Below are 14341 nucleotides of genomic sequence, written 5' to 3'. Positions count from 1 at the left end.
AGCCTTTTGAAAGTTCTCAGACCACAGAGAAGGACGAAGGGGTTGGACAACCTAGTATGCCTGGAGCCTGGAGTAGGTCTTTTGCCAAAATACTTCAGGGTAAAGGTCTCTTTGTTTTAAGGCCAAAGTCTTTCCTTCTAAATTCTTCCATATTTTGCTGTGCCTATGCAAGAACAACAAATGCCTTTTTATTTTCAGTGTATCTTCTATCTTAAAAAAATTGTACTAAACCTTCTGCAATTGTATTAATGACTTTATTGGTGATACAATAATTTTCATAAATATAACTGCCAATAAACCCTCCTCTTCTTTTTCCAATTATTTTTCTTTTCTTTTCTCTTTTTAGATTTTTCTATTTTCTTACTATTTTTAATAACTTTGCTTTCTGTAATCCTGAATAATTATATTATGATAAGTTATGTGAGCTATGTGATACATTTTCTTTAAATTAATAAATTAAAAAAGTTTTCACCAAAGAAAAAAATGTTATCAGAGTCTAAGAAGAATGTAGAGTAAAATTTTTGATTAGACATATAAATTTATAAGTATTCTTACTTCTTTGTTCCAGATATCAGCCTAATGATGAAGAAAAATATTATCAACACACAGTATTCTTTTATGAAAATCCCTAATGTGGTTGTACCAGATATTGAAAGGGAAATAAGAATGATGGAAAACGGAGCATGCAGGTATTTTTGAATACATTTATGTCCTTTTGCATACTTCTTTAATGCCAGTCACAGTTCTTATATCAAATTAGTTTTAATTTTGGCTTACTTTTGTTTGTTGTGGAGCCAAACTTGGCAGTGTTCAGGGCTTGCTCCTTATCCTGTGCTCAGGCATTATTATTGGTGTTGAATCAGGGACCATATGTGGTACAAGGCTTTGAGCCAACTTTATGCAAGGCAAACACCTTACCACATGCACTCTTTGACTACTCAGTTAAATATTTATATGTACTTTAAAAGTAATTAGTTATTAAGGGATCTACCATGCAGTGACTGGGAGGCCCAGGAACCCCTCCATGCAATTTTTGGCCAAACAAGCCAGCAGTTTAGTATAGAGTCCTGTTGATGTGGACCCTACTGCTTAGGGTTTATGTCAGAGTTAGGATATAGGTTTAGCTATGTTTAAAGGTGATAACTTTCACCTTTAAATAACTTTCAGTTATTCATGTATAGTTAGAAAATTATTAGATAGGCCTAGGCTACTGTAATATTTGTAAATGTTTGGTATCACTATTTGTATTCACATTAAGGACTGTTTTTGGTAAAGTCCACAATTAAAAATAACATTTCGTATAGAGAGTTTGTTCAATTTATGCTAATAAGTAGAATTAGGCAGAAGCTAGGGTAAGTTCAGTATAGTGTTAATATTCATGTTTGGGTAAGCGTTATTAAAGTTAGGGTTCATATTAGAGTTAGGTATTTGTTTAACTATGTTTAAAGTTGAAAGTGAGTTAGGTATGATTGTTCTATTTAGGCTGATTGGTAAAGTTTAGGCCCTCGACTCAGGTAAGTATAAGTATAAAGATAATGCTTGGGGGCCGGCCTGGAGGTAAGGTGTCTGCTTTGCCAGCGCTAGCCTAGGATGGACCGCGGTTCGATTCCCGGCGTCCCATATGGTCCCCCAAGCCAGGAGCGACTTCTGAGCGCATAGCCAGGAGTAACCCCTGAGCATTACCGGGTGTGCCCCCCCCCCAAAAAAAAAGACCAAAAAAAAAAAAAGATAATGCTTGAATTTGATTTAGGATTGGGTTAGGGTTAGAATTAGAATTTGTATTAAGGTTATAAATTAGGTTCTTAAAAAAAAAATTAGGTTCTTTATGGCCACACTTGAAAATGAAATTTAAGTGTAGGCAATTGATAAATTTAGGCTAATTTTTAAGGTTTAGCCGAGTCTAGTGTAAGGTTAGTAAAGAGTTAGGGCTTTTCTTTTGGTAGGGTAGTGGAGTTAATGTTAGGGATCATCTTAGAGTTAAGGTGTATGTTTGCTATGTTCAAAGTTGAAAATGAAAGTTTGGAGCATAGCAATGTCTAAATTTAGGGTAATAGGCTCAATAGGGCTTAAACCTAGACTAGGGTACATTGGTATAAGATTATTGTTGGGGTTTGGGTTAGTAGTTCATGTCAGAGTTTGGATACAGGATTTGCAAAGTTTAAAGTTGTAAGCTAAAGTTATATATAGAGCAACTGTTAGATTTATGCTGGTTGTTAGCTCTAGGCTTAGGCGATGGTAACATTTGTATATGGTTAAGATTAGAGATAGGGTTTGGAATTTGTGTTAGGGTTAGTTTTCATGTTCAGGGTCAGAATTAGGTTTCCTTATGTCTAAAGCTGAAAATGAAAGTTATGTGTAGGTTATTGTTAAATTTATACTAATTGGAATGTTTAGATAGAACTAGGGTAATATTAGTATAAGGTTAGGGCTTGACTTAGTATAAACTAATGGTTAGGGTCATGGTTAAGTTTCTTGAGCATATTAATTTGGTTATACTCAAAGTTGACAATGAAAGTTCAATGTAGGGCGATTGTTAAGTTTAGGCTAATTTGTAGGTTCAGGTCTAGGCTAGGGTATCTGTTCATATCAGTGTGTTTATGGTACAAAGGGTCTTCCAGGACAGTACTCAATGATGTTCAGGTTATCATATGATGCTGAGGATAGAACCAAGAATGGTCACATTAAGGCATGTGCCTCAACCCCTTTACTTTCTCTCTGGCTCCTGTACTTTTTATTTTGCTATTTTAAATATTTTATGTATTTATTAATATAAAATAAATTAGTAAATTAGAGGTACAAGCTATATACTTATCTGATAAATAAATATAAATGTCATTGCAGTTATTATTTCAAAGCACCTATGCCAAATACTTTTCTTCATGATTGTCAAAATCTTTCAAAAAAAAAAAAAGGACGGGCGGTGGTGCTGGAGGTAAGGTGCCTGCCTTGCCTGCGCTAGCCTAGGACGGACCGCGGTTCGATCCCCCGGCGTCCCATATGGTCCCCCAAGAAGCCAGGAGCAACTTCTGAGCACATAGCCAGGAGTAACCCCTGAGCGTCACAGGGTGTGGCCCAAAAACAAAACAAAACAAAACAAAAAAATCTTTCCTGATAAAAAATAAATAGAATGAAATGACATTTCTTTTTTGTTTGTTTGTTTGTTTTGTTTTTTTTTGGGTCACACCAGCGGTGCTCAGGGGTTACTCCTGGCTGTCTGCTCAGAAATAGCTCCTGGCAGGCACGGGGGACCATATGGGACACCGGGATTCAAACCAACCACCTTTGGTCCTGGATCGGCTGCTTGCAAGGCAAACGCCGCTGTGCTATCTCTCCGGGCCCATGAAATGACATTTCATTAGATCAATCTTTTATCTATACAGTATAAAATGTGAACACTTTTCTAAATCATAAAGTGTGTATACTATGCATTATAATGAAAATGTATGTAAAGTAGTTAAAGTTACCTTTAGTAGAAGAAAATTATATCATAAGTTGGCTCAGCTCTATAATATGGTATAAAATACAAATATCATACTTTATGTTTGATAAACATAATAGTAACTCATGTATTTAGCATTCAAAATGTGAAGCATTAAAGTAGTAAATGATTGCATTCATTTTAACTAAATCATGAATATGTTCCTATAATTTTATTTATTCTATATACATCTAATTTTATCCTAATTAAAATGGTTGTTTTATAGTAGCTTAGTAGAGAAGTGATGAAATAATGATTTTCCCAATGAGAAAGGCCCTCTTTATAATGTTATAAAACATGGATCTAATTCACCTGTCTTTTGTTGGACTAAGTTCTTTTTCTGATGATGACAACACCTCTATATTTGAAGAATCAAAGAAGGAAAATGCTTATGCAAGAGATTTTTTTCAAAATGCTGCACACAAAACTGGAGAATTCCAGAGGTGAGTAATTGTCAGAGGATTTATCCTTCTAAATATGTATTTAAATTATGATTTAAATGAAAGGCAGTTATTCTCCTCACTAGTGACTTGACAATTATTTCTGCAATTCAGTCATTACACAGGATTGCTGGAGTACTTTGTCCCTTCTTAGTTGTTTTGTTTTTGGGTCACACTTGGCAGTGCCCAGGGGTTACTCTTGGCTTTGCACTCAGTGTCTCTATCACTCTTAGAGAATTTTAGAGGACCGTATGGAATGCTGGTGATCAAACCACGGTTAATCATGTGCAAGAAGCCTATCCATTATCTCTCCAGCAGCAGTAACTTGTCTATTTGATTCCTTAACATTGTTTCTCATGAAACTGCCACACCTGTTGATTAGTCATGGCTAAGTAACTGGAACGACTGGCTCAAAGAGAAATGCCAGAAACCTTTAGGAGGAAATAGAGTAGTCATGGAAGCTTTAAATATATAGAAGGAGTCTGATGTTGATGTGGATCAGGGGCTCCCATTCTATGGAATACATTAACTTTCTCATTGCTTTTTTCTCCTTCCCTTTCTCTTTCCTATTTCTCTTCTAGCTGACTCCCTTAAGTACTGTCATTATTTTCATTAGTGCTTGCATCTCTTTCTTAGTTTTTTTTTACTGGAGCTAACGAAATCTATGGTAGCTCACTTAGGGACAAATAAGATCCAAATTTTTGATGTGAGTCCTGATAAACTGGCATTTATTCATTATTTTGATTCGTGTGCTGAAAATCAGCAGCTCAGACTTCATGGAGGTTCTATATTTTCCAAAATGGTTGTGTCATAAGTGAAATAAAAAATAGATTTGTTTCTGAAGATTGTATGCTAGCCTGGGTATTATATATTATTATTTAACTCCTTTTTTTTTAAATTTATCAGGAACCAATACCTGCCTGGGGCCATTGCACTTTTCAATATTAACAACAGCAGCAATAAGGACCAGTAAGTACATTTGTAATAGAAAACTAAAGTTTGTTTTTTAAAACATACAACTAAAAAGATAAACATATATCTGAATATGGTATAGAGTACATACACAAAATTAGGCAGTGACATTCTATTGGCATCTAATTATTTTGTTGTTTATTCAGTACTAAAAATGTATCTATCCATTTTAAAATATCAAAAGATAGGGACCAGAGAGACATTGATCTGGTTTGGTTCTATATAATCCCTGGAACCCACTGAGCACAGAGCCAGGACTAATCTCTGAATATGGCTGGGTTTGTAATACATGTAACTAATCAACTAGAATAGTAGACAACTCAAATACAGTGCACATGCACTTTCTTTTTGTGGTTAGTGTGCCTGCAGAAGATAAAGGAAATGTTATGAATTTCTACATTTCAAGCCAGTGGGTGGTAAGTGAAATTCCTCGGACTCTAAATAGAGTTTTTTGTGTTACAGAGGTTCTTTGGAAGTATTCTCAGGACCAATACTTAAAAAAGGAGTTAAGAGTGCAGGACTGGATAGGAGAGGTATAACATCAGACAATAAAGTTACATGTTACCTCATGGCATGGTCTGGAGCAGGAATAGTCCTTTAGGGTTATTTCATACTTAGGTAAACAGGGTTGGGTTTTTGCAGCCATTTGTAGTCAGTGAATGAAGTGGAGTGATTATGGACTTCATGCAAAGCTAATCATGAGAGAGGACAAAAACTGCCAGCAATCAATTATCTTGGGAGGAAAATAAATACCTGCCTTCTATGTAACAGTACATCTGTGCAGCACATCTCATTGCACTGTTCAGAGCTTTTTCTTCGCATAGAACATTCACCTCATTTGGAAATACCTACTTGATTCCAATTTACCTCCTGGAGAATCTTTTAATACGAAGAATAATGACATAATCTATGATCTCTGACAGCTGAAGCAGGTCTTAAAATTTTAATGGAAACAATCTATAACCTTCTAGAATGAGTTCTGTCAATCTACACCAACACTTATGTAGGCCTAGTTAACTTACATTGTGGAATTAATGATGTTTATCCTCATCCATAAAGGATCTGCTCTCTTGGTCACTATAGTTTTTTCAGATCATAGCTGCTATATTCATTTATCACTAAAATTAATATGGCAATACAAAAAGACATCACAGTATTATCTCCTGGGTCACTCTTCACTCACACTATTTACTTCTAATGATTAAAGTAAATTTCTTTTACTATATTTACTTTTCTTTACTATATTTAATTTCTTCCTTGACAATTAATTTATTGTTAAGAAGGACCAGAGTATCTGGGAAATAGCCATAGCTTATTATTTAATGGGACTGTAAGTTTGAAGAACAATAACCCTCTGAAAATCAAGACTTTTATATCTATATAAAGCCTAACATTGGGTTTATATCTATATAAAGCCTAACATTGGGTTTATATCTATATAAAGCCTAACATTGGGTTAGAAGGACTCTCCCTATGTAAGTGATTATTGCTTTGAATACTTGGTTCCTAGACACATGCATTTCTATAAGCACATATATGCTTATGTACATATAGATAGATTTATACATATATATGTATGATATTATGGAAGAAGAAACTTCGTTTTTCATATATCTAATCTCAGTTGTGCCTTCAAAAGGTAGTAACTCTAATAGATTACCAGGGTCTGAGTGCAGCCAGATAGGGCCATGGGAATCCATTTTTAGTGTCCAATATTTCATGTCTCTTATTGTAAAGTTGGTCCAAAGAGGTGTTTTGAAGTTTTCTGTTTTAGAGAATCATATACTATACATTCCTGGAAAGTGGTCTGACTAAGATCTTGTGGCAAAGCGAAAACAAAACCAGACAAAATTTGTGCCCAAAATATGTATACGTTTCATGGTAAAAGGAAATCAGTGTTCATTTTATTAAATGACTACCTCTTTCCTCAACCAATGTTGTACTTTTTATGGACTCTTAGTACTTTTATCTGTAATTGAGATGTTGATCATCCAAGATTGCCTTGGAAGAATAGTTGCCCATAATTTCAGGCTTCATAAATGGCCTCCATCTTTGTCGTCATGGTTACTTCATAAACACTGACATTGTGTCAGTATTGGAGATTAATGACAGAGGTTGTTGACTCTGTCTGTTTGACTATGTTGTATCATCATGATATATGGTCTGTATGGGCATTAGCCTAGATACAGCATTTTCTAACTTTATGCTTGTATTCTGTCTTTCTGTTCTCTAGAACTATGTTTTTCTTTTTTGCTCTTTTTCCACTAGGTTCTTTCCATTTTGTTGCATTTTATTTTTAGATTACACACACTGGTTCTCAGAGCTTATTCCTGGCTCTGGGATGAAATCATTTTTGAATAACCACTAACTAATCTTGTAGTCTCAAAGTTGTTGTTTTACTTGAAATATGTTTTCTATTTTCTTAACTTTGTCAAGACTTTTTTTTTTTTTTTTTTTGCTCCTCAGGAGCTCTTAATGGTTACTCCTGGCAGACTTTTGGGGCCATAAAGAATGCTGGGGATTGAACCCAGGTCAGCCACCTGCAAAGCAAAGTCCTTTTTATTGCACTGTCACTCAGCTCCCACTTCTTTAAGTCTTACTCATAGTTTAAGGCTTGGTTTAAAACTATTTCCCATTAAATCTTTACTGATAAGGCTAGTGCTTAGTGAGATGCCTGTTCATTCATGTCTAAATAATAAAATTTTCCAATATCAAAATCAACTTTCCTAAGATCTGCTGTGACCTTGACTCTTTCTGACTCCAAAATCCATTCCTTTAATAGATATCATTTGTAGAAAATGGTCATTATACACAGTCCATGCTCTAAAAAATTTTATATAGGAAAAAGGTAGTATCAAATGCAGTAAATTATTCTAAGAAATTTATTTCCTTGTGTTACCACAGAGCCTTGTGAAAAAGTGCTTCACCCAGACTGGTAATATTTTCTTAAAATTCTTAAAATCCTTACTGGAAGACAAATACAAATGTTGTCAAAAATTTAACTTTTGAGCCCAGAGAGATAGCACAGCAGCGTTTGCCTTGCAAGTAGCAGATCCAGGACCTAAGGTGGTTGGTTCGAATCCCGGTGTCCCATATGGTTCCCCGTGCCTGCCAGGAGCTATTTTTGAGCAGACAGCCAGGAGTAACCCCTGAGCACCGCCGGGTGTGACCCAAAAACAAAAAAAAAAATAAATAAATAAATTTAACTTTTGCATAACTATTTTAAATATACATTGAGAGTTTGAAACTGTGCTTTATTGGAAATTTTTGTTTAATTCCTCTCCTTAAATTTACCACCAATAAGTTAATCTTCATCTACATTATCTTACTTATCCCCCCCATTTTGTTAATTATAGAATACAAAAGTTTGCTTTATTACCTGGATACATATTTATTTCTATTTTATTTTATTTTATTTTTTGTAGGAATTCTCAGAAGTCTACAGATTTCTGGTTGTGAAACAAGTCCAAGTCACTGAACTGAATCAGATTTCTTGTTCAGTGGAGAGAAAAATGAATAAAAATAAAAATTAGGAAATAATTTAATTATGTAACAGTTATTATTTCTTCCTTAGGCAATCAAAGGAGAAAAAGAAAAAGAAGAAAGAAAAGAAAAGGTAAATTAGATTTTTACATGCATAATTCCACATATTTCTGGTCAAGGCCTATATATATTTAAGTATAAATATATATATAAATTTCCTTTAATAATATTTAAGAGGGCAAAGATTTATACAGAAGGAAGGAATTCTCAGTTGTGAGATCCCAGACATCATGGGACTCTGGCAAAGGAGAGTGAAGTAAAGACTGCCAACACTCACACCACCTTGGGCAATGGCCTCCACAAGAGCCTTTCTGAAGGTTCAAAGCTTCACCACTACTCCCAAAAGTGGGCTGCAGGAGGAGTTCCCCCTAGGCCCAAGCCTGGGGTGTTCAAGGTCACCTGGATCATGATTCTTGCCGAACAGTGGTTAGGCCTTTACATATGTTAACTACATATTTCACTTTTTCAGCAAGTCAGATGATAAAAAAGAGAATAAAAAAGACACACAGAAGAAAAAGAAAGGGGAAAAGGACAAAGAGAAAAACAAAGAAGAAAAAGGCAAAGATCAGAAAGAGTAAGTAAAAATACTTTTTAAAAATTTATTTATTTTTAATAATATTTATATATATATATTTTACTGGCAGTGAAATTAGACTTGAGTTGTGATAGGTTTGGAAAGGATCATGTTTTGAAGTTTCGTAGTCAAGAAGACCCATATAAAAACCAAGTAAATTGTTAGCAAAATTTAATTTTAAATTGTATTTTATATCATTAAAATTAACAATAGTTGGGGCCCGGAGAGATAGCACAGCGGGCGTTTGCCTTGCAAGCAGCCGATCCAGGACCAAAGGTGATTGGTGATCCAGGACCAAAGGTGATTGGTTTGAATCCCGGTGTCCCATCTGGTCCCCCGTGCCTGCCAGGACCTATTTCTGAGCAGACAGCCAGGAGTAACCCCTGAGCACCACCGGGTGTGACCCCCCAAAAAAAAATTAGCAGTAGTTTTGGAGACAGGAGAGAGAGTATAATGGGCAACCTTGCCTTGCAAGGTGGTAGTCCTATGTTTAATTTCTTTTTTTTTTTTTTTTTTTTTTTAGGTTTTTGGGCCACACCCGTTTGACGCTCAGGGGTTACTCCTGGCTATGTGCTCAGAAATCGCCCCTGGCTTGGGGGGACCATATGGGACGCCGGGGGATCGAATCACTGTCCGTCCTATGCTAGCGCTTGCAAGGCAGACACCTTACCTCTAGCGCCACCTTCCCGGCCCCCCTATGTTTAATTTCTAACACCCATATGTTCCTCCTATCTCTACCAGGAGTGATTTCTGAGCACAGAACCAGGAGTAAGCCCTGAGCACAAATATACATAAGTACTATTTTTATCACCTAGAACATATTACTAGCATAGTTATCTCCCACAAGTACTTGAGAAGATCATCTTATTACTGGGAGCTATTTAGGTTCCTAGGAGAAGTGGATTCCAGGATCTTTAAAAGTTGAAATAAAAGCTCAATAATCTTATTAACGTTTTAAGTGGCATGTACTTAGATGAATAATCCAAAGAATTCCTACTGAAAAAAGGCAAGACTGGGGCCGGAGTGATGGCACAGCGGTAGGGCGTTTCCTTTGCACGCAGCTGACCCAGATTGACCGGCAGACCATGGTTCAATCCCATATGGTCCCCCAAGCCAGGAGTGATTTCTGAGAGCATAGCCAGGAGTAACCCCTGAGCATCATCAGGTGTGGACCCAAATTTAAAAAAAAAAGGCAAGGCTAACATTTGAGCACGAATGTTCTGAAAACATCAACCATTTTGAATATTTACTTTTTTTTGGGGGGGGGGGGGCACGCCAGGTGGCGCTCAGGGGTTACTCCTGGCTATGGGCTCAGAAATCGCTCCTGTTCTGGGGGACTGTATGGGATGCCAGGGAATCAAACCGTGGTCTGTCCTAGGTTAGCAAACACCCTACCACTTGAGCCACTGCTCTGGCCCCAGAATGTTTAATTTTCTAATAAAAATTTGAAAATTATGGGCCCGGAGAGATAGCACAGCGGTGTTTGCCTTGCAAGCAGCCGATCCAGGACCAAAGGTGGTTGGTTCGAATCCCGGTGTCCCATATGGTCTCCCGTGCCTGCCAGGAGCTATTTCTGAGCAGACAGCCAGGAGTAACCCCTGAGCACCGCTGGGTGTGGCCCAAAAAACAAAACAAACAAACAAAAATTGAAAATTATAATTTGACAAGGGTAATTCTGAATGATGTTTGCAAAGCTATTTTAAAATCTTGTATTCTTTCTTTCTTTTTGGGGGGAATGCCCAGTGAAGCTCAGAGTTTACTTCTGGTTCTGCACTCAGGAACCATAAGGGAAGCTGAGAATCTAACCCAGGTTGGCCATATTTAAGGCAAATCTCCCTCATCTGTACTATCTCTCTAGCCTCATACAAAGCTTTTTTTTTTTTAAACACACACATTATTTTTATAGAAGTCTAAATTTTTCTAAATATTTAAAGACAATTTTTACCAAACAATGGTGCAATTATTTGTGGCTGTTAGAAAATTGCTGGCTTGGATTAAGATAAACATTCTGGAGCTGGAGCAGTGGTGCAAACAGTAAGGTGTCTACTTTGCCTGCACTAACCTAGGACGAACTGCAGTTCAATCCCCTGGCGTCCTGTATGATGCCCCAAGCCAGGAGCGATTTCTGAGCACATAATCAGGAGTAACCCCTGAGCGTCACAGGGTGTGCCCCCCGCAAAAGATAAACATTCTTTAAAATATAGACTAGAAGACACACAGTATACAGTGGACAGTATTATTGTATTGATCCCTATGCCTCATATGGCTTCCCCAGTCTTGCTGGAGTGAAATGTATCTATATGTTTAGATATAAACACATATGATTATGTATATTAAATATATAATATATATAATTTTATATATTTGTATATATTTTTTGTTGTTAACAGGTAGGAGGCTAGAAAACCCAATATTCTCTACTCCCACATCTGATCCCTAAAACCTACAAATATGATCTGTAGAATGTGCAGAGTTTGATGTGATCAACATAATTATTTGTTCACAGTAATAGGAGATAGAAACATTTATACTGGCAACCTGGGAGGGGAGGCAGGAAGCGGCATGGAATGCACTCTAGGAACAGGTTGACATTGGTGGTTGGATTGGCCCTGAATTTTGTATGTCTGAAACCCAACTATGAACAACTTTGTAAATCATAATAGTTTCAATAAAGTTTATATATTTTTAAAAATGAAGCAAACAAAAAATAAGGTTTTAAAGAATTCTGGTTTATTTTCACAAAAGTGTGGTGTAAGTATAAATAGTTACCCCTCATAAATCATCAGTTTCTTATAATTATAATTCTATGTCAGAGCGGTGATGCAAGCGGTAGGCATCTGCTGTGCACGAGCTATCCTAGCACGGACTGCAGTTTGATCCCCTGGTGTCCCACATAGTCCCCAACCAGGAGCAATTTCTGAGTGCATAGCCAGGAGTAACCCCTGAGTGTCACTGGGTGTGGTCCAAAAACCAAATTAAAATAAAATAAAAGAATTCTCTGTCAATCTAATCACATTATTTAACTTACTCCTATCTTATTCATTGTGGGTGATGGCCATAGTCATATGTGATATTTGAAGAAATGTCCTCATTTATTTTTGTTGCTAGGGTGAAGAAAGAAGTCATGGTTATTGACCCGTCAGGGAACACATATTACAATTGGCTTTTCTGTATCACCTTACCTGTTATGTACAACTGGACAATGATTATTGCAAGGTAGTTGTATAATTTTATGAGTAATCTTCTCTTCCTCCCCCACCTCTCCATCCCTACTTCCCTTCCTCCTCCTTTTTCTCCTCCTTCTCTTCCTTAACTAAGAACCACATATGGCAGCGACACTTAGGAGTTAGTTACTCCTGGCTCTGTACTCAGAAATCACTCCTGCCAGGCTTGAGGAACCATATGGAATGGCAGGGATCAAACCGGGTCAGCTGCATGAAAGGCAAACACCCTACCCACAGTGCTACCACTCTGGCCTGAGTCTTCATTTCTAAGTTAACTCACTAAACAGTTGGTGTTGTGTGATTGTTGTAATAATGTTTTTGCCTGTCATCCCACCTGGATCTTCCAGGTGGGGGTGATTAAGGAAACAAATAAATAGCTTGTTGGGGAGGCATAGGGAGCTCTTTTGCCAGAACTGACGGCTTGTTCAGTTTGCTTTTTGGAGCTGGCTGCAACTGACAAAAGACTTTCTTTGCTGAATCTTTGGTCCCCTAATCTTTTGCATTCGTTGATTATTCACGTCGGATATTATTATCAAAGTCTCCCCCAAAAGGGGGGACAGAAGAATGGGATTCAATTTATCTTTTTGGGAATCATTCTTTGACTTGGAGACCATCAACAAGGGGTTTGACCTCCCCCCACATTTGGCGCCCGGAACAGGTGAATCTGGACCCTCTGGAACTGTAAGTGAGATGTTTCATTGGAAATTACCTCTGGAGATCCTTGGCTGGTTATTATGGATACTCACACTCACTATGCCATCTGTTATTAAATACATCGGTTTGGCATTACTCAAGTGCATTACTCTACTTGGATATAAACCACTTGGTTTGATACTAGTAAATATCATTGTCGTTGGATGGCTGCTGCTTACAATTCAATCAAAAATTTCTACTCCAATATTTGCATTGCTTGAGTGGTCTCCATTAGTCATAGTTTGTGGAATTTCTGTGTTGGCTAATATGACTACCATATGCATAGGCATTAGCTGGTGGTTAGGAAATAGACAATGTGGAAATTGTAAAGTGATGACTAGTATGGACAATAAAAAAATTTTTCCTACGAAAATTCAGACTAAGATACAGGCTGATAAATCTGACACTGGCAGCAAAAAAATTGCCGGTAAAAAATCAACTCGGACACGTAATTTAGATACTCATAATCCAAATCAAGATCTTGACACTGATGATCAGCCTCCAGTGCTAAGTCCACAAGAAAGTCCTGATTCTGTTCACAATATGGACTCACATGTTAGTGCCAACTCAGACAATGAACCACATTCTAGTATCCCACACCTCAGAAATCAGAGTCCTGTGCAAGGTACTTCTGCTAATCCGGCCTCAACTCCATTTCAAACAGTATATGTTTCAAGTTATGAACCTCTCGAAATGGAGGATGTGGAACGGTTTAAGAAATCATGTAAAGAATTTGGGGCTACCTCTCCATATTGTCAGGAGGTACTAAGCATGTGGTGTCAAAAATCAATTTGGACTCTGCATGACTTTAAAAAACTTGCTGAAATATGCCTGCCATCTAAACAGCGAACTGAATGGGAAATGTTATATGTAGAGGGTGTGAAATCCAAACTATATAGTCCAGATGGAACCAAAAAACGAGTGGCAGGGGTTAATCTCTCATATGAATTATTAATGGGAGAAAATCAATATTCAGATATACAGACACAAGCAGCTTTACCAAAGGAAATCTCAAAAATAATTAAAGACATTGCATTATCTGCATGGGAAAGAATTGATACTAACATTACTGGTGAGGGAACCTTTTTAAGAATCATCCAAGGTCCCCAAGAGCCTTATGTAGAATTTGTGGCTAAACTCAAAGATGCTTTAAAAATACAAGTTAAAAATGATGAGGTGAGGAAATTTCTAGAAAAATGTTTGGCTTATCATAATGCTAATTCAGCTTGCAAATTGGTATTGGCTCCATTGCAGGAAAAAGCTGATTTAAATGAATTTTTATATGCCTGTAGGAATGTTTATGATATACCCCATTCATTAGCAAATTCAGATCAGGTGCAAACCTTTGCAATTACTAAAGGAAATATACCTCTTTACCAAAGGGGACAAAAAGTTGCCCGAAAACCAGGTCTTTGCC

The 14341-nt window shown here is 36.9% G+C and overlaps 1 protein-coding gene across 1 annotated transcript in view; it reads left to right on the top strand.

Annotated features, from left to right (window-relative positions):
- The first annotated feature begins 576 nt into the window (after positions 1-576).
- CNGA1 (cyclic nucleotide gated channel subunit alpha 1) overlaps positions 577-14341 on the top strand; it is a 28069-nt gene continuing 14304 nt past the window's right edge. Inside the window, exons 1-7 of the mRNA XM_049790158.1 lie at positions 577-689; positions 3811-3921; positions 4825-4887; positions 8465-8506; positions 8903-9007; positions 9453-9455; positions 12116-12223. Coding sequence (XP_049646115.1) covers positions 580-689; positions 3811-3921; positions 4825-4887; positions 8465-8506; positions 8903-9007; positions 9453-9455; positions 12116-12223 — 542 coding nt within the window. The 5' untranslated portion in view covers positions 577-579. The remainder of the gene's footprint in view (positions 690-3810; positions 3922-4824; positions 4888-8464; positions 8507-8902; positions 9008-9452; positions 9456-12115; positions 12224-14341) is intronic.

The sequence above is a fragment of the Suncus etruscus genome, chromosome 16 (assembly GCF_024139225.1).
Source record: "Suncus etruscus isolate mSunEtr1 chromosome 16, mSunEtr1.pri.cur, whole genome shotgun sequence".
Lineage (NCBI taxonomy): Eukaryota > Metazoa > Chordata > Mammalia > Eulipotyphla > Soricidae > Suncus > Suncus etruscus.
The sequence above is the reverse complement of the archived record's forward strand: the minus strand, read 5'-3'. Positions and strand labels throughout refer to the sequence as shown.